Source organism: Bos mutus, chromosome 7, assembly GCF_027580195.1.
Source record: "Bos mutus isolate GX-2022 chromosome 7, NWIPB_WYAK_1.1, whole genome shotgun sequence".
NCBI classification, from domain to species: Eukaryota; Metazoa; Chordata; class Mammalia; order Artiodactyla; family Bovidae; genus Bos; species Bos mutus.
The window spans coordinates 64,287,036-64,312,841 of NC_091623.1; the positions used below are offsets into that span (position 1 = coordinate 64,287,036).

The 25,806-nt window shown below is 37.5% G+C and overlaps 1 protein-coding gene across 1 annotated transcript in view; it reads right to left on the reverse strand.

Annotated features, from left to right (window-relative positions):
• Window positions 1–25,806, reverse strand: part of ADAMTS19 (ADAM metallopeptidase with thrombospondin type 1 motif 19) — a 270,596-nt gene that overhangs the window by 26,595 nt on the left and 218,195 nt on the right. Inside the window, exons 17-21 of the mRNA XM_070374733.1 lie at window positions 25,509–25,666; window positions 21,147–21,300; window positions 11,705–11,840; window positions 6,314–6,518; window positions 3,337–3,489 (exon numbers count right to left, since the gene is read on the reverse strand). Of these exons, the coding sequence (XP_070230834.1) occupies window positions 3,337–3,489; window positions 6,314–6,518; window positions 11,705–11,840; window positions 21,147–21,300; window positions 25,509–25,666 (806 nt within the window). The remainder of the gene's footprint in view (window positions 1–3,336; window positions 3,490–6,313; window positions 6,519–11,704; window positions 11,841–21,146; window positions 21,301–25,508; window positions 25,667–25,806) is intronic.

Consider the following 25,806-nt stretch of genomic DNA (forward strand, 5'->3'; position numbering starts at 1 on the left):
TAGGCTGATACAAATGCTGTGAACACAGTTTGAGGCATAAGCCATATTCTTAGTAACCCTCCATTTAGCCAATATTACCTTGGCTCAACAGTGGTCAGTGGCTTTTAGACTGGAAAAATCTGAGAACATATACATATTTTACTGAATTGCTAATGATTCATCAATATTATTGAGGGAGAAGCAGGATTTCAGAGCTTAGACCTTACGGAGAGTCCACTGAACGAACCTGATTAAAGCCAACCCAGGATTTAATTTTAAGTCCATTTAGGTTTATCAAGTGTTTAAAAATATTAGTAGAATTTGAGTGAAACTGACAGATTAACTGACTTCAGAGGACCACAGAGATTGACCCATAATTGCACACATCTTGTTGTTATTCCGATTCCAGGAACACAGCTGATAAAAATAAGAGATCTATGTGTTTCCTCTGCCCATGAATGCTTTAATCACCGAAACTTAATAATCACAGCACCATTCTTTTTCTTGGTAATTATTTTGGGATGGTCTTCATTTGAACATGAAAGTGATACATTAAGGGTAAAACAAGAGGGGAGAAATCAATAAAGCTCGCATGGAGCCACTGGCTTTAATTTGTGCATGCTGTTTGAAACTGTTATGTTGAGACTAAAAAAAAAGAAAGAAAGAAAGAAAGAAAACAGCTTCAAGGGAAAGAACAGACATTCATAAAAAGGGTAGAAAACACAGTATAACTGGATCTTCTACATAAGCAAACAAACTGCAACAAACAAAGGTTAAAAGTCACTGAGTAAAAATGAGTATTTATTAGATCTATCCATTACTTTCTTTACTCAAAAAGGCTATTCTAGCTAGGTAGCAATGGAGTAACATAACAAAGATGAATTTAAACTAATTCAATACAAGCCTATTTAAAAACTGTTGTTTAGCTGCTAAGTCATGTCTGACTCTTTTGCCACCCCATGGACTGCAGCACGCCAGGCTCCTCTGTCTGTGGGATTCTTCCGGCTAGAATACTGGACTGGGTTGCCATTTCCTCCTCCAGGGGATCTTCCCTACCATGGATGGAAACCCCATTTCCTGCAGTGGCAGGCAGGTTCTTTACTACTGAGCCACCAGGGAAGTCCTACGTACATGTAAATGGTGGTAAAATTGAAAAAAAAATTTTTTCAGGCTTAGCACAAATCAATGTTTTTTATGATCTCCCCTGTTAATTTTGATTTTGCTTAAGATTTGACCAGAGGCCACAAAACAGGCACATTTATTAATCAATTGCAATAGTATTCGTCATGGAAATAAGATTTGCTAGCCTTATTTCCATATGCAGCAATGTGGGAGCTTAGCATTCTGGGTCACAAATTATATCTGGACCTTCTATTTTTTGTAATAATTTTGCTTTTTATAGTTAACTAGGGATTAACATTTATCACTTAGAATATTTCTATTAATGAAGTTGGAAGAATATTGCTCATTTATTCCAGTCATTTTAAAACTTTTTCTTAGAGCAGAATTATTTCATTTTGGGAAAACATCTAGAATTTAGCTAGCCAAAATAAACAAATGCAGTTTCTACAACTGATCAACAGGTGATCCTTCACACACTCCCGCAAGGAGTACATTCATTTCCTCAACCTAGTTTAAACTTTCAGTGTCAAATGAGGTGTTAATATAAAAATGGATCGAAAATAACGGTGTTATCTATTTTCCTTATTTCACTCTTAAGGAATTAGACACAGAAGCAGTCAATGAGGGAGTCCTAACTGTACCCCATGTTCTTGACTTGCAAGCCATATCTTTCCCCATCACTCTATTTGTCTCTTAGAAGTGGGAACTCTAAAGCCTGAACATGAAATAAATTATTTATGGTCAATTTAGAATTCTCTTTTGTCTAAAGGTTGCTTACTCTGAAGTGTGAAGTTTCCTTATATGGTTCACCAGCTAAAAGCTGCATGGATTGGGTTATTTCCTAATTCTGCAGTCAGGGGCTGATTTACATTGTTGACAAATGTACCTTGTAGAGTCCCAATGTTCAAAGATGTGGAAACAGTACAGTTCAGTGAGAATTCATATGCAAAGTTAATATACAAACTTTCACTGGAGAATAAAGGCATGAAAAATCGTAAGAAAATAGATTTTAAATGTCATGGATTTCTTTTTGAGTAATAATGAGGAGGCTGACTAACCAAAGAAAGTTGTACAATGAGAATATTTCTTTCAGAATATCCTTTAGGTTTATTCATGAACAGCTATCACTTGCCCCTCCATGCCATGGCAGGCACCATTTTTTTTTATTTGTAATACAACAGGGAATTTATAAAGTAGATTTATTATGTCTATTGTAAGCCTTAGAACATTAGATTCCATGATAACAGGTTCAATATAGCAAGGCACAAGGGATCATCTGACTAAAACTTCTAAATAGTATTTGACAGCTATTTTCACTCAGATATGATCAGAATTGTATCTAAAAACATGGGATTTATTAATACTTTTAGAGTGACTATCTGAGCTATTTTCTACAACCCATAAAGTTCTACTTAATTCATAAATTTTAAATATTACCATTAAATGAATAAACTCACTGTTCACCTGTGAACGAAACTGTGTCTACCTGATCTGAATAAAGGACTTCAAGAATTCTGCTCCTTTCAATTTCTTCTATGTACAATCCAAAATAATGGTGGGGAAAACAATACCCTTTACATATTAAGATGGGAATTCTCTTTGGTCCTGTCATTATCTACCTTATATTTCAAAGGAACTTATCTGGTAGTATTCTACTCACTAGAAAAGTTTTTTTTTTTTTTTTTAAGACAAGTTTTATACAAAAAATATTCTGAGCAAAATCAGTATCAACATTACAAGCGGCAAAACAATAATAATATGTAATACTTGTCGAGAGCTTCCTTTGTGTCAAAAATGGTGTTCAGTACTTTACATGTTTCTATCTTACTGATACTTATTATTTAGAACAGTTTTATAGAGTTATTATCATAGACAGAAAAATAGGATTTGGACTGTAGTATTTAATACTCTTGGCTCAGTGGTAAAGAATCCACCTGCTAATGCAGGACATGTGGGCTCTATCCCTGGGTCGGGAAGATACCCTGGAGGAGGAAATGGCAACTCACTCCAGTATTCTTGCCTGGAAAACCTCATGGACAGAGGAGCCCAGGGGCTATAGTCCAATGGGTTGCAAAGAGCCAGACATGACTTTGCAACTACACACGTACATATGTAATACTCTACCTTAGCTCTATCTTCTATGCCTCCTGTACTTCATATCGTGTGGTTATAGTACTCAGGGCAATGCTGACAATACAGAAACTTAATACTGAGAATGTACAGAAAGGTTCTCACCTTAGACCAGTCACCCATCCGCCACACATAGCATTTGGAGTAATCCTCACAGTCTTCAGCCTCCCTGGGTCGGGTGGAGAGGACACATTTCTTTCTAGGGTTAGTACACCTCACAGTCCGATGACGTACACCCTTGCCACACTTGACCGAACACTGGAAAATAACGTCAGAGACTGTGGATAAAGCTGGTGATTACAAGATATAGACTTGATGATCAAATTACATTAGGAACTGGTTCTTATCTCTCATACACCTATCACCTACACAAAGGCCAGAATGAAGGCTATGCCCTAGCATCAGAGGCCAGACAGTGCTTCAGGCACAGTGCTAGAAATGAATGGGTTTCAGGAACACAGGACCATTACTACAGAGAGTTCTGTAACACCGTGATTGCTTATGAAAGACAGATAAATGTGGTCAAAGTGTAAAACACTAACCTAATAACTGACATCAAATTATCATATATAATTATGCAAGTATTTTTGGTGAAGACTTAGTTTGTGTTAGCCTTAAGAAGTGCTTGTAAAAAAATGACAATTTCTAAGAGGATATAAAGTTAAAACAGAGAATATGTAGCAAAAACAAAAGTTTCTTTACATAATTGTATACTTCTAGAAATCATCATTCTAAATGGTTGTTTGGATTGAAAATAAAATTCAGTTCAAAAAGTTCAGTTCATCTCATGAATAACTGATGCTTGATTAACAGGTATGAGGTATGATGCTTGATTAACAGGTATAACTGATGTGATATAACAGGTATGAGGCCTGTAGGATATAACTAACCTTCTCTTTTACATTTATGCTCCCCATTAAGGAACATGTATAAAGCTTCTCAGTCTTACAAGAGTGTGCAGCACTGATTATCTGGACACAGGAACCAAAATGCCATTGGGTATGACAGCTGAGAGGGAGGAAGGGACGAGAGACATGGCAAAACTTGAAAACTCCAATTTATATTTATATCTGGAAAAGTTCCAAAGAAAGAGCTACAGCGATACAGTTAGCAAGGATGTAGCAGCAGATTTCAGCAGTTGTTTTTCTGAAAACTGAAGCATAGAACTCATGAGATTTTAAATATAATACATTTGGCACAAATGAGTCATTGTCTCATAATTTTTAGTTTGTATTTGAATGTCTTGAGCCTTAAGGCAGACTACACGTGTGATTTGGTATTTTAATATTTACATTAAATTTTTTTTTTTCCAATGGGGCTTCCCTGGTGGCTCAGTGGTAAATAATCTGCCTGCAAGCAGAAGCCACAGGAGATGAGGGTTCGATCTCTGGGTCAGAAAGATCCCCTGGAGAAGGGAATGGCAACCCACTCCAGTATTCTTGCCTGGAGACTCCCATGGACAGAGGAGCCTCATGGGCTACAGTCCATGGGGTTGCAAAGAATCAGACATGACTGAAGTGACTTAGCACATTTTTTCCAATGGAAACTAATCCTGTTCTATAAATTCAATTTTTATATTAAATAAAAACAAGAGATATTTTCAAGATTGGTATATTACTTTGAGACATATTACTTCTCCCATCTGGTGCCAAAAATCAGTATGTTAGAACATTTCTGACCTAATCCCTCTTGAAGAGTTTGCAAAAGTGTTACACTTAAGATGAAGGTAGGGTATTTCTGTTTCTCTGATGTTCATGTGAATCATTTCTCCAGACTGAACTGATCCATTTTGATGTAAAACTGATATATATCATACATGATGAAGGATCTTTTCAACAAAATCTTTTTTTTTTTTAATGAATGAAGCATTTATTAATCCAGCATTAATTTGTTCTAATGCTCCGTGTTGGCAGCCGCCACCTGTCTGGATATTTTGTCCAGACCCCTCTGTCCCTGAGGTGTTCAGTTTGCAACCCCCTTCTTTGTCCTTTTCTACCATTTTCAGCCTCGCCAGGGCTTTGAGGACCTGGAAGGCTACGCTCTTGCAGTCTCTACTAAAAAGGCTCGTAAAGCTCAGAAATAAGACAAGAGAAAGATACACTATTTGCTAGTGTGTTTTTTTTGGGGGGAGGTTGGGTTAACTGAAGAATATCCCCAAACCTTATTATCTAAGCTACTCTGTCCTCAATTTTCAAACGAATGGCTACTTACTGCAGCTTGGCATTTTCAGTTTGTCGTTTTTACATCCCAACTAATATTTTGAAATCAAGCATATGAATGTTTCGGCTATGGATGTGCATGCACATGTGTCTTTGCACATGTATATTCGTATACAAGTGTGAGGGTGTTCATGTACATGCACCCACAAGCCCACCTAAAACGCTTTGGAGTGGCTAGTAAATATAAGTATTGACTGGTGTTAATCATCATGAGAAGACATGTACCACGATAACAAAATAAGCAAACGGTTTGGCACGGGACAAAGCTGTATGCTACACGTGATAAGCTGGTGGGTACATATGCGGTGTTAGGTAGTACTGAGGTCAAATCTCAGGTCCAGCACTTAAGTAGGACTTTAAGTAAACTAATTTCTCTGAGCCAAAGTACTATAAAATGGTGAAACTTAACTTCTCTGCATTGGTGATTAAATATCAAAAAGTTACTAAATATGAGGTAAAAACAGAAGCCCTGTTCACAAGAAATGACTGTTAAGTGTTAATATCCTTTCTTCTCCTTTCTATTCTAAATGCTCAGAGATATAGGATGAGTCAATGCGTATTTTCATATGTGCCCACTATAGAGTATACTTATGGCATAGAAATAAAAAATCTGGATTCTAAAATGTACATAATATATGCTCGTGATTATGTTACGATATTCACAGTATAAAAAGTAAATCGGTGTTTTTCCTACTTTCAAAATTATTTGAAATGAATGTATTCCTTTTATCACCAAAAAAATCAATAAACAGTATTAAAACTGCCATGCAGAGAGACTCTGATTTTGATACAACACAACCTTATACAGGCTGAGAGTCAGAAAGGCAGAAGAAAACGGAGAAGCATCGGGGCAGAGACCATACCTCGGACCACACGCCCGCCTCCCACACAGTCATGCAGTCCTGGCCCTCGCAGCGCTGGGCGGAGGCCGGCTTGGGCCCCGCGCAGTCCCTCTCCCGGGCTCTGGTCAAGGTTCCATTGCTCAGCTGTTGGGTACAGGCCACTTGTCTGCTCTGCATCCCTTTTCCACAAGTTCGTGAACAGGGGGTCCATTCTGTCATCATCCACCTAAAAGTAAAGCAAGAGTCAGTGAGACAAACTAAAAGATATCTACTTACTGCATATTTTGACATGGCTAGAATTGGCAGAATGCTATACATTGTGTTTGCACCACTGTATTTTTTTAAAATTTTTTTAAAATTTTATTTTATTTTTAAACTTTACATAATTGTATTAGTTTTGCCAAATATCAAAATGAATATTTTTTTAACTAATATTTGAGTTTTTTTCCTACGACACCAAGGCTTTCTATTGCTCTGAATTCTCCGTACTTCTTATCTCAGAGCCTTGCTCTTATTAGAATCTCAAAGGACTTATCAGACTCAGGCCCTGTCATCTTGCATGCTTTGCTGGCTACTGCCTGTCCCATTGCCATATTGAGAGATCTAACAAGAATAAAACTGCATAGCATAAATGAGTTTGTTCCTATTCTCTGCATTTAGAACCTTCACAATAACCCCACCTGTTAAGTTCTACAACTTCTGCGGCCATTTACAGAAAGGGAAACTGAGGCAAGGGGAGATGTAGTGACTTCCCTAAGGTTACAAAGTTGTGGAGTCAGAAACTGAAATGAGACTGCCGACTACCTCGCAAGGGGACACGTGCAGGTATTGGCAAATAAAAGAAGCCTGTCTTGGAGAACCCCACTTACCTGGGGAAGCAATCACTAATGTTTTATGCCCATCACCTGCAACCAGGTTTTTGTGTCTGGGGTGGACCCTCCACGGAGAGCCAAAGTCGCTTCTTTAGGCTGGCTGCTATCTTGTTACAATGTGATCATTAGCATCAAAGTGACAGGCTACATGCAAAGTGAGCTGATTTTAGAGGTTCTCAGGACTTCAATATTATTCTCAGATTTCACTGATTCTGCCAATTCATATGTATTTTAATACATAGATGAAGATCCTTTTTCCAAACAACCATTATGGGCAGTGATGCATCTCTATGCCACTTCCATTTCTAATGAACTGGGATCAACCCTAAGGACCACTCATTCAAACATCTCCCCAAATTTATTTCAGGAAGGAGCCAAGGCCTATGACAGAAAAGTGATTCATAAAATTTTGTTTCTGCATGATTCCTGTCAAAAAAAAAAAAAAGCCCTCTGGGCCTTTCGGATTATTTAGATAAGCTTATAGGGGGATTTTGGGATTCCCAGGTGGCGCTAGTGGGAAAGAACACCCCTGCCAGTGCAGGAGACATAAGAGATATGGGTTCAGTCCCTGGGTTGGGAAGATCCCCTAGAGGAGGGCAGGGCAACCCACTCCAGTATTCTTGCCTGGAGAATCCCATGGACAGAGGAGCCTGGTGGGCTACAGTCCATAAGTTCACAAAGAGTCAGACAGGACTGAAGCGACTCAGCACACATGCACAGAGGGGGACTTAAACCCCTTACTAAATGATCTACGTAACACTACAGCACAGCACAGGGCAATCAGAAGCCATGAGCATCAAGCTGGCTTCCTTACTATCCGTATTCGTGACACAATACTTAGCAGCTGCTACAGTTCCATGTTTCTCATTTGTTAGTGTTTATTATTATAGTGTCTGACATACAAAAGGCATTGAGTATATAGTATGTTCTATATATGCCAGAGTGTATTTATAATTATTCTTATATTTCTCTATGTTTATCTTAGAACATAAACCATATGCTCAACTGACTTCTAGACCTTTCTATTTCACCTTATGGAACTTATTTATGAAGCATCCACAGCCTAGATCCTTAACATCCAGGTCCAAGACCCTTCCTCCTGGAGTACTTTCTCCATCCATCCCACAAGGACTCTTATCCTCTGCCCTCTGTCACCTGGCTTGTGGCAGTGCTCCAAAGTTTGAGAAGTCATATGCTCAGGCCACCTAGTTTTTGCATCTGTATAATGGCTCAATCCTAAATGAGTCTATGCTCCTATTTCTAAAAAAGAAGAAAACATCACCATAACATTTGCACTCCAATACTGCCTCTAAGAAAGTTCCTGTCTGCTCGTCTACCAAGTATGATGCAGACCTACCAGTTTGCTATGGAGTCCCCTAGTGGATTTTTCCTAAAGTGAATATTTATCTTCCAAGTTTATTTGTTTCTGCTTCATCTTTCCCCACAAGAATACCTAGGTTATAAGAACAATATGAACCCATCTATGTGTCTTGCCCCTAAACTAGGGAACCAACCATGGAACTATAGAAGACAGTACTGAAAAGAGAAGTATTTACAATTTCATGAAATCTCAATTTTTTTAAATAAAGTAAGTTTTAGAAACCCATAGTGCAACGATAAAAATTCACTTTTTTTCATTCCTTGGAAAACTGCTGAAAAATAAGAACAAAAATATGTAACACATTGTGTAGTGAAGGAAAACATTTTGTATCTTAGAATTCATCTAATTTGGAATTATCTCATTTTCTTATCTGCAAGACTACTGCTTACACAGCTAGTGCATCAGTGTATTTTCTATATGGTACACAAGGTTACATCAGGCTATTTGGTGACTTTTTCAATAAATGTCAATAGCAATTAGAATGTTTCTCAGCACAGTGGGGGAAAGAAAGCAAGAGGAATGAAAGTTGTGCTATGGCAATAAGTCTTGGCAAGTTTTCCTGTGATGAGTCCTCATAATTTCTGTGTCCATTTCTTGCTTTTCAATATTTTGGTTAACCTCACTGACATTGCTTCCTGGTGGTTTAAAATATACCACCTCCTTTTCCAAGGGAAAGTAGACAATAATCTCTAACAAAAAGAGAGATTCCAGTCTCCAGCTGAAAAAATTTTTCACTCAGAAATGTACTGGCCTTTTAAAACCATTCATTTTACCAAGTCATTATCAGGGCATTTTTCCCCAAGATAGCTGAGGTCAGTGAATGAACAATAACTGGCCTGTAGTGTACACTCGATTCTTCACAGACCCAGTATGGAAGTGACAAAATGCCCTAGAGTCCTCAAACCCAGCTCATTCAATGTTCCCGACAGACCAGAAAAAGCCACTGCTCTTTGACCCAGATGGCAAAGCTATATGGTATATAAAACAAATGCTGTTTTGAAACATTTTAATAAATTATTTAACACAAGGCAAATTAGCATTTGATGTCTATTAAAAGGGATGAAAATGAAAAAGATAATTCTTAGGAATAGTAATAATAACAACAAAAAATCCAAGTTCTTTAGCTGACAAGGCAAAAGCTAAAAATTCAACTTCTGTATCTATCTGCTTAGTACCGAATGAAAAAGAACCAAAGACCTGACTCTAGGCAACAATATTTCCCTAGGTCACCCTTTCTGTTGATTAGTACTCTGCCTTACAAAAACACTTAATTGGTTCACCCACAGAGTTAGGATTAAAAGAATATAGTCTGGCTGGAGCAAAGGGACTGTTAAACATTACTGAAAGTACTTTAGTATACTTTTTTCTTTTGGATATTCTTTTACATATTAATATTCTATTCTTTAGGAGCATATTTTCCCCTGTCAGGGAGGAGGGTAGGATTGTTAGAACATGAATGCAAAGCAAAGAAAAAGTAGTAATCAGCTTTTGATACCTTAAATATACTGAGTCTACAGAAAAGCAAGTCTTGAAATTTCAGCTTTGTAGAGGAAGACAAGATTATCCAAATTCTTTTAAGCTCTCATTAACATAGCATGAGCCAGATATGGAGAGTTTTGCAATAAGCCAGAAACAGAGGGAACTCGGATGCAGTGCTACATCTGATGGGGGAAGGTGGAGAGGAAAAGAGAAACCAGAGGAACTGAGCATTAGCCTATGTGACACTAATTCCCAGAGAGATTACTGAAGACAGAAAAAGCCTAAATATAGTTAATTGGCAGCTCTCCTGCTCCTTCTCCTTTAGCTCCCCATACATTGTGGTGGAAGGTCACGAGGAAGCTTATCTTAGAGAGCACCCCAAAGCTACGAGTTCTCTGAATATCCGAGATGTATACATTCACTGTGACTCCACTGCAGAAACTACTGGGACAGGAGATCAATTGTTTGACTCCCTAAGAACTCATGCATACACCCTAACTCACTGAGCTTCAACACTGAGTGTCAGGATAGAATAAAAGTCCGTGTCTCCAGATTCCAGAGAAATCAACCCAGCCTCAGACTCTTTTTGTCACTCTATCCTTCAAAGCTGTGAGAACGAATGACACTGGGGCTGAGTCCCACTCAAGCCCAACATCAATTTTTATATGAGACCACAGTGATTTTTCAGGAGCCCTGTGCCAGAAACCATTCTGCACAGCCTTGCTCCAAAATCATGCTTAGGTTCCATTCACCCATCTCTGATGGTTACTAAGGGGTATCCTTCCTTCTACATCACTTTAAGCTGCTCAGCATGGCTGTTCTATCCCCTACTCATGGGTTTCTTGCCTGCCTTGTTGCTTGTTACTCACTGAGAAAGTCACAGGGGACCAAAGGAACCAATTTTCTAATAGCTAGGACCCAGGTCAGGAATCTGGTGATCAGAGATCAAGAATCAGTTTGTCTCTGGGGCAAAGAAGTGAGAATCTAAACTTGGGGGCCAGAAGGACCAAATGCTCTCATTGTTGTGTCAGGGACTGGGTCCTGGTCAGTCCCACTTTATTTTATATCATCATTGGCAGGTCCTAACATACCATTTTGGAGAAGGCGATGGCACCCCACTCCAGTACTCTTGCCTGGAAAATCCCATGGACGGAGGAGCCTGGTAGGCTGCAGTCCATGGGGTGGCTAAGAGTCGGACACGACTGAGTGACTTCCCTTTCACTTTTCACTTTCATGCATTGGAGAAGGAAATGGCAACCCACTCCAGTGTTCTTGCCTGGAGAATCCCAGGGATGGGGGAGCCTGGTGGCTGCCGTCTATGGGGTCACACAGAGTTGGACACGACTGAAGCGACTTAGCAGCAGCAACATATCATTTTGGAGAATTTGGGAATGAGTAGTTGAATTCAGCCAAATAGTTAGATTTCTGAAGAGGTGACCAACAGGTTACCAAATAATTTTAACTACTCCTTCCTTACTCAGTTAGGAGTTGTTTTCACCCTGTGAGCAGTAGATAAGGTAGACATCAATCCTAGCCTTGCTTCTCCAACACCCGTTCCCTAGAGTTGATTACGCTCCTTTCTTAGACCCTGCTTATTTAAAGCCTTTCATTTTGGTACACAACACACTGTACTGCTTTTAAGACACTGTGATTCTTTAATGAGTGTTGAGACAGGTTTACCTTGTTTGGCATGGCTGCTCGTTGCACTTGCGAATCTGTGGCTCTGGCTTTGTTAAGTACTTGCATTTCTTGTTATCCACAATGCTGATATTTTTGTTCATGATTTTTGTGCAAGACACTGTTGTTTTCCTTTCTCCTGAAAAGAGCAAATAAACATCAAAAGAATTGTTATTATAGGCCTCTATGTGATGGACTTAGGAGGTATTCTTAGGCTTGTACTTTTCATATGTTAAACAAATTTTAGATTAGATCAATGAAAATGATATTATTTATAATGTGCAAAACAAAATGTACCGCTAGGCTTAAGTAAGATGAATAATTTTTTTTTAATTGTTAGCAACTAAATGGAAAGCTTTATAATACAAAAAGATTATGGTAGCATGAGTTGATAAAACATTAATTAAAGATACTTATAAAGGACTGTATCATCTTTTAGCATTCAGTGGTGGAAAGCTGTATTTTTATAAAGTCTCTGTGCTGTCACAAAAGCACATAAACACTCATATAAACGTGTGAACATTTATCACCTGGCTGTACACCATGGGGGTAAGTTTTAGGAGGTAAGCTTATTTCGAGTATAACTCAAATCTTTTTTGTCACTTTTGGTAAAAAACCCAAGAATTCAAGAAATACTCCCTAATGATTATCCTGTTCTCTAAGAAAAACCATGGCAGTTTTCCCATTTTTCACAAGATTTCAGAAAATGGGCTTTTTTCCTTTCTCTGGTAAGATGAAGTTTGATTATAAGAGGTAAAAATGACTATTTGTACGTGATACTCATTTCGCTCAGAACCTTGTAAGCACTCTTACTTGACAACACTTATATTATTTCATCTTACACTGAAAAAGCCAACTACATATGTGCTGATTCTCTTTTCCTAAAACAGTCTAAATATCTATATAGGATTTAATAATCTAATGTAACTTGTTTGACCCTATAAAATAATTAAATCAGTCAATAACTGTAAAGCCAGACAGGTCATGAAGGATTAAGGAAAAAAAAAATCACAAGTCTTTGTATCACTATTGAAGGGCCCATTAGTTAGGGTCCTATGACTGTCATGCAATAATAATTAGGAAACTCAGAGAAGCAGAAATGACTTACAATGTTAAGTTTTCTTCACAGAGAAAACCAGCCTTACTAGGTAGCGGTTACCTAAATGTGAGAATTCAGGAAATTTTTGGTCAACATCTGCCTAGTTTCCCTATGCTTCAAGTGCTCTTTTATGACCTGACCCAGATAATGAATAGATATTACACAAATTTTGTATAATGCTAGCATATGTATGCATTATTTCTACATGACAATGATGCTTACCTAAATGCAGGATTAAAATAAATGTTGCTTTTTTGAAATATTTGTTTTAAAATCTAATTTAAAACCTCATAGTCATAAGGCACTCTTTTACAGACTAGATGGAGTTGTCTAAATTAATTTACATTTAATGCTTTTCACAACCACAGCACAGAAGGATGACAATCAGACAATATCCAGAAAGCTTTTGCTGAAATTCACTGTAGTCACGGAATGAATAACTCAGAGCTAATTATACTGCATTTTTTCATTTACTCAGAAAGCGTCTAACTTTAGTTATGCTGGCCCAGAGGTGACATACTGAGCTAATGACAAAAATCTTTCAAGTACTGATATATCGAAAAAGATACAGGTATTGGCACCAATACGTGGAGTGCCTTACTGGTGTTCTAACAAAGTATGAAGCTGTGTGAGTAAGAATTGGGACATTTCCATCCACACTGTAGCAAATAAGCTCATATCGTAAGTTTTTTGGCAGACAGAAGAGGGTTTAGCCCTACTTTTAAAAAATTTCATTGAACAAAAACAAAAGAATCAAGGGGGAAAAAAAATCTAATGCTCAGCTACAGTCACATTATGCCTATGAAAATACAACCAGGATCCTAAAGCCATATGGAAATGTTATTGTTTGATTTTTTTCTTTTATATATTTTTATGTCCCAGCCAACACAGGAAATTTCCATTCTAGCATCTAATAGCAGTATTTACAACGCATCCAATACTGTGGAACCAAGGGACGAACAGAAAAGTGATGAAGTAACTGGCCTTCTGCCTGAATCTTGAGTAGATGCAAGCTGTTGACAGTGTATTATTTGCTTTATGGCAATTAACTTCATCTCTGGGTCATTCCCGCTAAATTATTATTGGAGAAATCTGTTTTGATGTTCTAAATTAATTATAAACCAAATACAATAACCATTACGAATTCATCTTATCACCAAATTTGGGCAAAATTTTAAAAGGAAGGGTAATTTTTATTTACTGATTCTTTGTTCTCTGAAGACAGTTAACAAAAACTAGATATTATGTTGTGTTCCTTCTTTTCCAGTCTCAGAGATAAGCTGGTATTTTTTTCTATGCTAGATATTTAATCCATAAAATGGCTATTTCTAATAGAACTCTATTCTACTCAGGTAGATCACATTTCTAAAACCTGCATCATGTATGTGGAAACAGTTTGAGGTGTAGGTTGAGTATTTCAGGATGCATAACTGAAATTCTCTACATGTTATAGGACATTTCAAACTTTTTCTTTGAAAAATTTCCTTTTATTTTTGAAATAATTTTTTACCCACATCTACTTTGGGAAATAAGAGGATCTGAATACCCTTTATCCAATTCCCCGCAATGGTAATGACTTGCAAGACTATACTACAGCATCACTACCAAAAGACTGACATTGATATCATCAAGATGTACAATATTTCCATCCCCACAAGAATCCCTTCAGTTACCCTTTTAGAGCCACACTCACTTCCCCTACCATCCACCAGTCAGTTTAGTCCTAGCAACTACTAGCCTATTCTCCATTCCTATGATTTTTTTCATTTCAAGAATGTTTTGAAAATATCACACACAGTGTATAACTATTGGGGACCGTATAACCCAGCATGATCCCCTTGGAGGCTCATCTTCATTGTTATATCAATCATTTGTTCCTTGTTATTGACAACTAGTAATTCCTGCTGTGAATGGACCACAATTTATTCAACATATCATCCATAGAAAGGTAAGTACATTCCAAACTTTTCACTAAAATTGGGGAACTCTATATGAAAGACTCTATGTATTCATTTGTCTTCACAATTTTCTCTTATAATTTTTAATTAATATAGTTCCTATTAAACTAACAATGACTAGCAAGCAACTAAGCCAAAAGTAAAAATAATTAAATGAGGAAAAAGGTCTTTTCTCTGAGTAGAATGTAGAATGCTGCTAATTTTTCAAGCATACATTTTTTAACTTGAGCAGCTTCTAAAATCATGTCATGTCCCTTCGTTCTCAGTCATTCTGTTTACATTTCTATAAAACATTTTTCCCCACAAGGTTTGGGCTTAACATTAATAGGACAATTTCATTTTTATTTTAATGAAAAAAAAATGTATTCTGCATTGTTCCTAACACTCAACAAATAATCCAGTCTGATCTTGTCATTTCCATACACACAAATATTTTAATGGTACCCCCTAACTTTCAAGTTAAATTTAACTTGAGTGCCTAACACTTTAACTGGCCTGGCCTCTCTGGCTCAGAAAACAGGAAAGAGTTACTGTCTTTGCTTTGTTTTCCTGTTAACAAGCAACAAAATGAAACAACTGATGTGGGCTTCACTTTCCCTTCTCTTTACTGTTCCTCTTCAAGCAGATCCAGTAGAGGTTAATTTAACACCACACCTTTCTGCTAAGGAAGCTGAATGTCTGAGGGGCAAACTGAGGCCAGATAAGTGAAGGGACCTGTTTGTTCTCTTATTAAGAATATCAAACAACTTCATATCTGGTGTGTACTTCATTAGTCTTTATATTTTGAGTGCCTAACATCTTCACAAACTGGCTTCTACTTTTTTTTGTCAAATAATTTCCCACGGCTTGATTCTCATATTTTGCCCCTGACTAATAAACATTCTTGCTAACCTCAGGGCCTTTGCACTTATGCATATCCCTGGAAGGCTTTCTACAGCTCTCCGTACATACTCTGTATGGTGCTTGTATTATTATCTAACCCCTACCAGGGAGGACAGTAAATTCTCTAAAAACAAAAAGTACTCATCTCTGAATCATCCAGCAAAAGTACAAGTACAGTCAGTATTGGTAAAGGGATCACTAAATGAAATAGAAACATGTAATTCAAGCCCAAAGCAGTTGCCACAGTAAGAGAGTCATCTCAACATCGTGTTTCCTAAAATGGTAAAAAAATCATTTGCAAACTCAATGACCAATTATGGGGAATAATTATATACAGCAAATCAAACAAATGGATTATCATTTTGGTGTTACAATTCAACGTTATAAAGAGTTTACATGAATACAACTGTTCCTATTAATTTATTTAAAGAAACTAGGACATGAAATGACATGAAATATTATTGAATCCAAATAATGCAGAGAAGAGCAAACATATATTTTGGTGCATTTTCTTTGGCTAATAACATTTACATTGGTACAAGCAAAGTGCCTGTGAAAGGGAAAAGCAGAAAAAATCCAGCACCCTTAATAAGATACAGGCATTTGTATACTGAGAGATTTCCTCAGTTTGGACCCAAAGGCTTGGGTGCATCCAGGGACTGACCATGGCCAAGGAGAGCCGTGTCTAGAGGATATCACAATGCAAGGCTAAGAGCATAAAAGTCCTAAGTTAGCAGGATTTGGATTAATGTGAAGAATGTGGAATGTTGACTTGTTTTTTCCCCTTCAAAGTGTTCAGATTTTCTAAAAGCATATTTAACTCTTCATTTATTTCAAAACAGGTTATTAAATTTGAGGGCCTTCATTCTAGGTTTTATGTCATTAATTCACCTACTAGATTAAAAATGAGACTTAGAGTAATGCAGTTACTGTATGTAGTATGCAGAATGTGGATTTCACAAAAAAACCTTCAGCTATTATGGAATTATAGATCGCTACTGCCTCTGAAGATCAAGATCATTTCAAACAACCTTTTATTAAAAAAAAAAAATCCTTTATCCACTGACCTGTACTTCTGAGGTGCCAAAATATTCCTTCAAAGATTTTTTAGATATTTTAGAACACCAACACAAAGTAAATATTTACTTCACAAATATGTTTTAAGATGTTTGAAAATAAAAGGACAAATATCAATGATCAGGGCTGAAGTACAAAGTGATACATCTATTTGAAGTTTTCTAGGAGTATGATTTCTAAGATTGTGATGAAAAATGTACATGTTAAAAACTTCTGGAAAAATTTACTTAAGATCACCAGCATTACTGGATATTCTAAAGTAATATTTCTTCTAAAAGAAGAAAATTTTTTATCTCAGACTTTTCTTATAATAACTTGTATCAATAAATTAATAGACACACATAATAAAGGAACTCTAACGGGTTATTTTAAAACTTAAGAGATATTGATATAAAAGATCATGATAATAAAAATTTAGCTACTGGAAACTAGGCATTTTAAAAAAACATTTCTTGTTCCCACTTATTGCTGGAGTGTAGTTCCTTAAAATTGTGTTTAAAAAAAAAAAAAACACCTATGTCAAACACTGAAATTGTATACTGCCCTGTGATAATTTATTTGCTCGTTTTTGCTTAATATTCCTATGAAGTAGAATAGTCTTATTATTCTTCTTTGCTGCTGAAGATAAATTTTGCCTGAATCTGTTTCCAATGTTCTGTGCTTTGAACTTACTCTCATTTAATTCATGAATATGCTGAAAGGTTACAAAGCTCTTTCTGGCTATAAAATCGACAAAACAGAGTCAGAAATGATGCGATTCTTGAAACCCTGTCCATCCACTTTATTTATGAACTGCAAAGGAAAATAATATCCAAATGCCCAGAAACATTTTGGCACTGAAATGAATATACATTCTATTAACATAGTCAGAGATAATTGAAAACTGTTGACTAAACACAATGGAACAGATCTGAGAGAGAAGGTCTGTTCAAGTGCAAGTCATATAGAAGTTGCTTATAATTAGGACTTTTATAAAATAAGCTGTTTGAAATAAAAGTAAGGACATAGCTAAATTTTTATTTAACAGATTAAATAAAACGTCTCTTTGAATCCAAAGAAAACCTATGTAATCTTTTTAAGGGACATGCTATGTTTTGTGGGATGAAATCACTAAATCCCTGAGCTGCTCCTGAAGGAAGTGGATGACAAAGAGGAAAGAAGATCTGAACTCAGGAGTCCTGGACTCTAATCTTGGCTCCACTCCCACTGGACATGTGGCCTTGCAAAGGCACTTAATCTCTATGCACTTCGATTTTCTCACATTAATAATTACACAGTCATGCTTAAGAATATCTAAAAGTCCTTCTGACTTTGAACCTAAAGTAACTTATACTGAACTTCTATTTCTTAAGGCCTAGCAAGTGACAAAACATATTCTAGGCTGTATGATTTTGGAAAAAAAAATTTAACCCCCAAATTTTCTTGTTTAAACTGAAGACTGACAAGTTCTATATGTTTACTTCTGAAGCTTTTACTAGACCACAATTACAGCAGAATGAAAAAAAAAAATGAGGATAATAAAATTCACTGGGCAAACATTTTCCTGTCTAGAGTCTCAAATGTAAACAGATTTTAACGACTGCCTTTCGGTGCAGTAATAGGAACCAGCAACATTTTCATTGCTCAGTTTCCTCATGACTCACCATGGGATGGTGGCTGGTCATTCTTGTCTGAGTTATACTAAGGAAGGAAGAACTCTGTGGATTTTCACTTTAAATGTTTGTTTCTATCTGTGTTTTGCTTTTTTATGGAGAGGGGATGTGAAGCAGAGCCCTTTAAGTGCTATGGGCCCTGGCATCAGTAAGAAATGGGTGAAGTGGAGGCACAGGAATTTGGGTGTACATGGGAACATCCGCAGGAGAGGACCAGAGGAGACAGGATCGAAGTTACATGGTGATAATGGGGCCCTGAAGAACTACGGCCAATGGAAATTTCATTGTGCCAAAGATGACTGCTGCTGCTGCTGCTGCTAAGTCGCTTCAGTTGTGTCTGTACGACCCCACAGACGGCAGCCCACCAGGCCCCCCCGGTCCCTGGGATTCTCCAGGCAAGAGTACTGGAGTGGGTTCCCACTTCCTTCTCCAATGCATGAAAGTGAAAAGTGAAAGTGAAGTCGCTCAGTCGTGTCCAACTCTTCGCGACCCCGTGGACTGCAGCCCACCAGGCTCCTCCATCCATGGGATTTTCCAGGCAAGAGTACTGGAGTGGGGTGCCATCGTCTTCTCCGAGGATGACTGCTACAAGCTTTTAAATTGTGACTAGAAATTCTTTTGTTATAATTACCCCAGGAGCAAAGCCTGCTCTGTATAATCTTCCCCTTCCTGGCCTACCACACTGCCTTTACTCTGGGGCCGTGTGTTCCTGGAGTTTCAGAGTTCCAGGGGAGAGTTCCAGAGCTCCAAGTGCTCTAGCAAAAGCAGCTACTCCCCTGTCTCTGAAACTCTGGATGTTCCCGGCACCTTTTTCTCCTGTCTCCTGAAGAAACCATTTCTTGCTTTCTCCATGGTCGCCAGTGGGGTGGCCATTTTCTTGCTTACACTCCATACTTTTGCATCTAGAGGCAGACCATTCCCCTTTCTTCCTAAACCTACAGCTTTGGGGCAGACCATGCGGTGCCGTCCCCTTCTTGATGCAGCCAAACACCAACCCCTGGATCAATCTCTCTTTTCTCTCTAAGAGTTTACGCTCCTGGATTATTGTTCTATTTTCCAATACTGCTCCCTATACATTTTTGTTTGGTTTGTTTTTTTAATTTTTTGAACTTTTACTTTTGTACTGGGGGATAGCCAATTAACAATGTTGTCATAGTCTCAGGTGAACTGCGAAGAGACTCAGCCATACATATTCATGTATCCATTCTCCCCAACACCGCTCTCATCCACTCCTCCCACTAATGTTGAGCAGAGCTCCATGTACTATACAATAGGCCCTTGTTGGCTATCCAATAACACAATTCTTTTTGTAATTACTATAGCCATTTGAATGATTCTTCAACACCGAGGATTCAGTTCCAGGCTCTCTTCTCATCCCAAAGATGTGTCCTTTCACTTCACTGAAGCCACTAACTCTCCTGGTCTTGTTATTACTAATAACTATATCCCCTCTATACTCTCAGCTCTATTTTCTGTCACCATCTCCTGTATTTCCAGCCCTCTTCTTAAGTCTAAAAATCTTCTGAGTCTAAAAGTTCTTTAACCCCACCAGGCCCTAAAATTCATTAGTTCTACCACCATTTGACTGTCCTCCAAGTCCTTCATCATATCTTTGCTTTTCTCCATATACAACTAAATTCCATGGTCAATCATTTTCAGCTCCTTACATACAACCTCAGGTCAAACGAATTCTCCTTTTATTATACTCACATGGCAATTCCGAAACTTACACCACAAGTACATCTCCATGCTATACATACCTGGAGGGTAATGTACCACTCCGACATAAGTGTCGAGCTGGATTCATGAACATCAACTTCAGATGGACCATCAGTGCTACCATATGGTCAAAACAAGTACCATTTCATTCATTTTCTTTTTCTCTTAAGTGGCCACTTCACATTTCCTCTCTTTTCAAAATTCCAACATTTCCTTTTCCACCTTTAGTCCCAGAAAAATGGACTATATTGATAAAAATAGATGCAACCAAAAGGAGTACCACTGTAAGTTTCCAACAACTGATTTTGTTCAAAATACTGTCTTTTCTCCTATTACTAGGCTATCTATACTTCTTTCTGAAGCCCTATTCTATTCCATCCACCTTGCCAACTTAAGACATCACTCCAGAAAAGTTTTGCTCTCTCCTTTGCATCACTAGTTTTCTGTTCTGTTCTGTTCTAGAAAACATACACTGGCAAGCAATCATGTATAATTCTCCTCATTAAAAAAACAATAGACTCTTTGACGCATATTCCTCTCCAGCTAATGCCACATTTCTCTGCTTTATTCTTTCAACAACATTTCCTGTTACCATGAATCCTTTCTTCAATTCATCACATGCTATTTTCTCTTGAATCCACTCCACTTAGTCTTTTGGATACTTATTTTAATGTTTTGTTGGTTTCTTCTCATCTGTCTGAACTCTTAAGGACATAGTGTCCCAAGTACAAATAAAAGTGTATGAATATCATATAACAACCTGCATGATGTACAGGGCACCCCCCATAAGTGTTAGTACTGATGAAAAGCAATGCAGTGAGTAATCATATTGAGTGAGATATGCAACAACTGTAAACAGCCTTTCTTTAATTCATGCCAGATTTTGTTGCAAAAGAGTTCAGGCATTTAGACATGAAACATGTTTCAAAAGACTTTCAATTTCCAATCCTTCGTGGAGTTTGAAATTTTAGATAAGGGATTATGGATCTGTCTTAACTGTCAACAGTTAAATTGGAAAACAGCTATTTTGGAAAGATAAATAATGAAAAGTCCTTCACCTCCTCCACATGTGGCATCGCAGTCTTCCCAGCCTGTGTGTGTCCACATGAAAAGGGGTTCAGGTGCTTTGGAGCTCTGATTCTCTGGAGGAGGGTCTGATGGGATGGTGTATTCATAGTGAAGACCATAATTCTGGTCTTGAAACAGCAGCACCTATAATATATATAGAAGGGTTCAAAGCAGACGGGTCAAATCAGAGCATATTCAATGTGAAACATAAAATTACGGATATGGACACCTTAAAATGCTTTTGGTATGGTGTGCATGTTCCTTTCATGCATAGTAGATCTGTGACCTTATCACTTAAATGCGGAAACCGTCCTACTTCTGTAAACACTGGAATTATACACTTACCTCTGAGCTAACGGTGGTATGAAAAAATAGCCCATTTGAATGAGGTCAGAGATACCATATTATTTTCTCCCAAGTTAATAGGCTACACAGTCTTCCAAAGCATGGTACATGTATGAGATGACTTTAGTAGGGGGGGACAGGGACATGTGTCCTATATAACATCAAAATATAACCCACGATCTAGTATCAAATGAAGCCTTTTCACTCATATTAGAAAAATATGAATGATAAGTCCCTGTGTCAACAGAGGAAGAGGACAGAAGACTTTGGGAGTCATTTCACTCCATAAGGGGAAGAGACCTTCTAAGCCAATTGGAGTACAAGAATATTATTCCATGTATGCTTATAGTTAAGCTTTAATTTTGGCAAGGTTACTAACTTTTCATTTACAGTAAAGATCATTTCCTTTGAAAAGAAATTTATGTTAAAAAAACTTTTAAATGCCAAGTAATAATGGTACAGTTATGTACATGTATGTAAACAGCACACGTACGTAAACAGTATAAATCATAAAGGACGTATGAGAATGGTTGAACTGCGGGTTACACTGGACTAAATCATAAGCAGTAACCATGTCTGTGATGTTATCCCATAGTACACAATATCAAGCTTAGAAGTGTATCATCATGTATGGTGCAACCATACATATTTTAAATTAAAAAAAATACATGAAATATACTCATTTAAAATAAAAGAATGAATGAGAATATATGTTTCCTTATAAATTCATTTCCATCAAATATGTCAAACAAGCCCATGGGATATATGACATCTATGGATCTGAGGATTTATGGAAAAGTGAAAGTGGCTCAGTTGTGTCTGACTTTTGAGACCCCATGGACTATACAGTCCATGGAATTCTCCAGCCCAGAATACTGGATTGGATAACCTTTCCCTTCTCCAGGGGGATCTTTCCAACCCAGGGATCAAACCCAGGGCATTGCAGGTGGATTCTTTATCAGCTGAGCCACAAGGGAAGCAATCTATATAACATGATGTGATATATAAAAATATATATATTTAAATTTTAAATTTTATTCAAATATTAGAGAATTTTGATATTTAATCTATATCAAGGTAGTTGCAATGATAGGTTATAGAGTTAACATTTAATGGGGAAAAAAGGAGTCCAAGGCTAATTTTTTTTACTTTTTTTCCTTAAGATTTTGCCTCAATATATTAACAGAAATACTATGACACATTTTAATATGTGGACTGAGGAATTAGTTTGATGGCATTATGAATCAACTAGATCAACAATAAAAATAATACTTTTAAAAGTCACATATACGTAACATGCTGGATACTGATTGTAAGCACATGACAGTGTTTGACTTTAAATATCTCATTTCATGTTGCTGGTGACTTTTCAGCTCAATAAGCTAAAAAAAAAAAGGGAGAGAGATGAAGTCACCTTGTTTATCAACCAGACCAGACAATTACATGATTTTTAAATTGATGAAATGAACATATAAATAAGTTATCTGTCAACTTATTTAATTACATGAAAACATGTCTGTTTTTCTTAAAAAACTACCTTTTCATTAATAGGACATTTGATTGTCCTTGAACATCTAATTCCATTAACATAAAGACATTAGTTACAAAATCATTAGCTCTTTCTTAAACCATCTGAATTTGGCAGCATTCTTTGCAAGAAGGAAAGTTACAGCTGAGGGGCTCATACTGAAGCATGGCACAGAAGGTATTGCCTTTCAAAGTTCAGTACCGGCTTTCAATCTGTAATAGTCATTAAAGAAAAATATCTTTAGAAGTGCAGTTTCCTTTGGATTACTGAATAAATCCAGGTCACATAGATGCCTTCTTTTAGACATAGTTCACTGACTTTAATTATGTTTCATGCTTCCAGGAAAAACCTTGGTAATTACCAGTCAGATTAAGGATTCTGCAGCAAGGAAACTCCCTCTGCCCAACAGTAAGGTCTCACATACACTGTTTTAATTTTTGAATTAGAGGCTCACTAAAAGAGCCTCAGTCTTGTTCCATAAAAATATGTAGGTGACACTCATGTAAGGGAGGCAACATGATGGCATTTTCAGCAACCAAATCATTAAACATATGTTTGTTGTTGATAATATTGTTATTCTAAGTGACCCAATCATGGAAAGAGCCAGGTATTGGTCACATGATGTTTGTTTAGTCATTTTTCCCCCTCTCTCCAGATGGCAGAGGGCACAGAGTGGAGTTTCCAATTCAAATTACAGGATCCAAAGTAACTGTGGGGAGATGAACAAAACATTATTTGAAGTGTATGCGTAATTACGATCCAAAGCTCTCGGGTATAAAGAACTTAGGTTTGATCTTTGTATCAGGAAAGGCAGCACAGAAGATGGATTAACATCTAGTTTATTCAAAGCAGGGAAGCCTGGAGTGCTGCAATCCATAGGGTCACAGAGCTGGACGTGACTGAATCACAACAACAAAGTCACTTATTAGGAGATACTGAGCACAGTACTTAATCCTTTAAATACTTAGTGTTTTCTAAATCTGTAAAATGGAATAATAATAATACATATCACACGGTGTTATTTTGAAGATTAAATGCCATAATGAATGTAAAGCACTTCTGGACAGGGTCTGCTCTCAGTGCTTGATGAATGGTGTATATTATTACTATTATTAAGATTTTGAACAGAAGGCCTCATGGAACTCACCTCGCTCCCTTTATGCATCCCTCCCTTCATGCATTCTTGGTAAAGCCTATTGACTGCAGTTCTACAAAACAGTCTTACTTGAAATGTGGTCAGTGAACCAGTAGTAGTGGCAGACCAATGACATTAACAAGAACAAGACCAAGAACCTCAGGTGATCTGCAGGCACATTCAACTCGGGAAAAGCAAATGGGCCAATGAGATTTGAACCTCTGGCACCTAGACTGGCAACACAGATGTCTCCAGTTGAGGACAAATTCCACTTAAACTGTTTGGAGATATTAAACAGTGTGGCACATCACACTCCAAATAAACAGTCAGTTGACTGTGTTTTACAGTCGTTTTTATGTGTGGACTCAGATGTTGAAGTGTGTGAATCTCAGACTTTGCCACCAGCATGAAAAGCACACTAGCTGTGTAGTCAGTCCTCTGGCTCCTGAGTCATCAGCACTGAATGCCATGATCAAGGACAAAAAGGGCAAGTGAACCTGCCAGCCCATGGGTGCAGAGCCCCAGTGTCCTGATTGGTTTGCTCCAAACTCAGACCTAGTCTTCTGCTACGTGGTAAAGAAACTTATTATCCCAAACATTCAAGTTATCATAATTTTTTACAGGAATCACTTAACCTAGTAAGAACACAACAGGTAATTGGAAGCCTTGTTAAATATTTAGCAAGTGTTTTCCCCAGGGACCAATATCATTTTTCTCAAGGGCATTTTATATAGATTCAGGTGGTACCCATTTCACAGATGTATGAAATGCGACAGCTTGCCATGCAAGCATGGATGCTAAGTTGCGTCAGTCGTGTCCGACTCTTTGCGATCCTATGGACTGTAGCTGGCCAGGCGCCTCTGTCCGTGGAATTCTCCAGGCCAGAAAACTGGAGTGGATTGCCATGTTCTCCTTCAGGAGATCTTCCTGACCCAGGGATCGAACCTGTCTCTTATATCTCCCGCATGCGCAGGCGGGTTCTTTACCACTAACAGCACCTGGGAAGCACTCTGATCTTTACAGGCATCTACTCTGATCAGTAAACATATGCTTTTAGGGAAGGAGGAACCTTATTGCCTGCTAGTTTACCTCTACTGTGGGCTGAGAATTCTCTAAAACATCATGTCCCTTTTTAAAATGTAAAATTTTCTTTTCAATTAAAAAATTTCCACTTTTAGCCATCTTGATTTCAAACACACATAAAAATCCCCCTAAAATCCCACCTCTTAAGTAACTTTAAATATCTACTTGACAATCCAAATTTGGAAGAAAGAGAAAGCATAGTGGGAATGTCCTTTGTCATAGGAAGCTGATTATGCAGTGTTATGGATTCATCCCTCATACCAGGAGGTGTAAAGGCGTTGTAGTAGGACCTTTGGCGGAGATCTTCTCCCAGAGGCCTCGTCTTACATAATGGACAGTAGTTCCTGCTATGTTGAATGCTCCAGAGTGTTCAATCTTCCAGTCACTGTTAATAGACTGTTTTCCAGTGTCTCGGAGAGCTATAAAGAGGTTATAAAATATTATGAGATTAGCAAGTCAGCATGATCAATCACTGTCCCTTTTGCATGATTTTGTTAAAAGCATTTCGTGCATTTCTAAACTAAATGGTCAATACTCCCTGATGTAAAATACGAGGCAT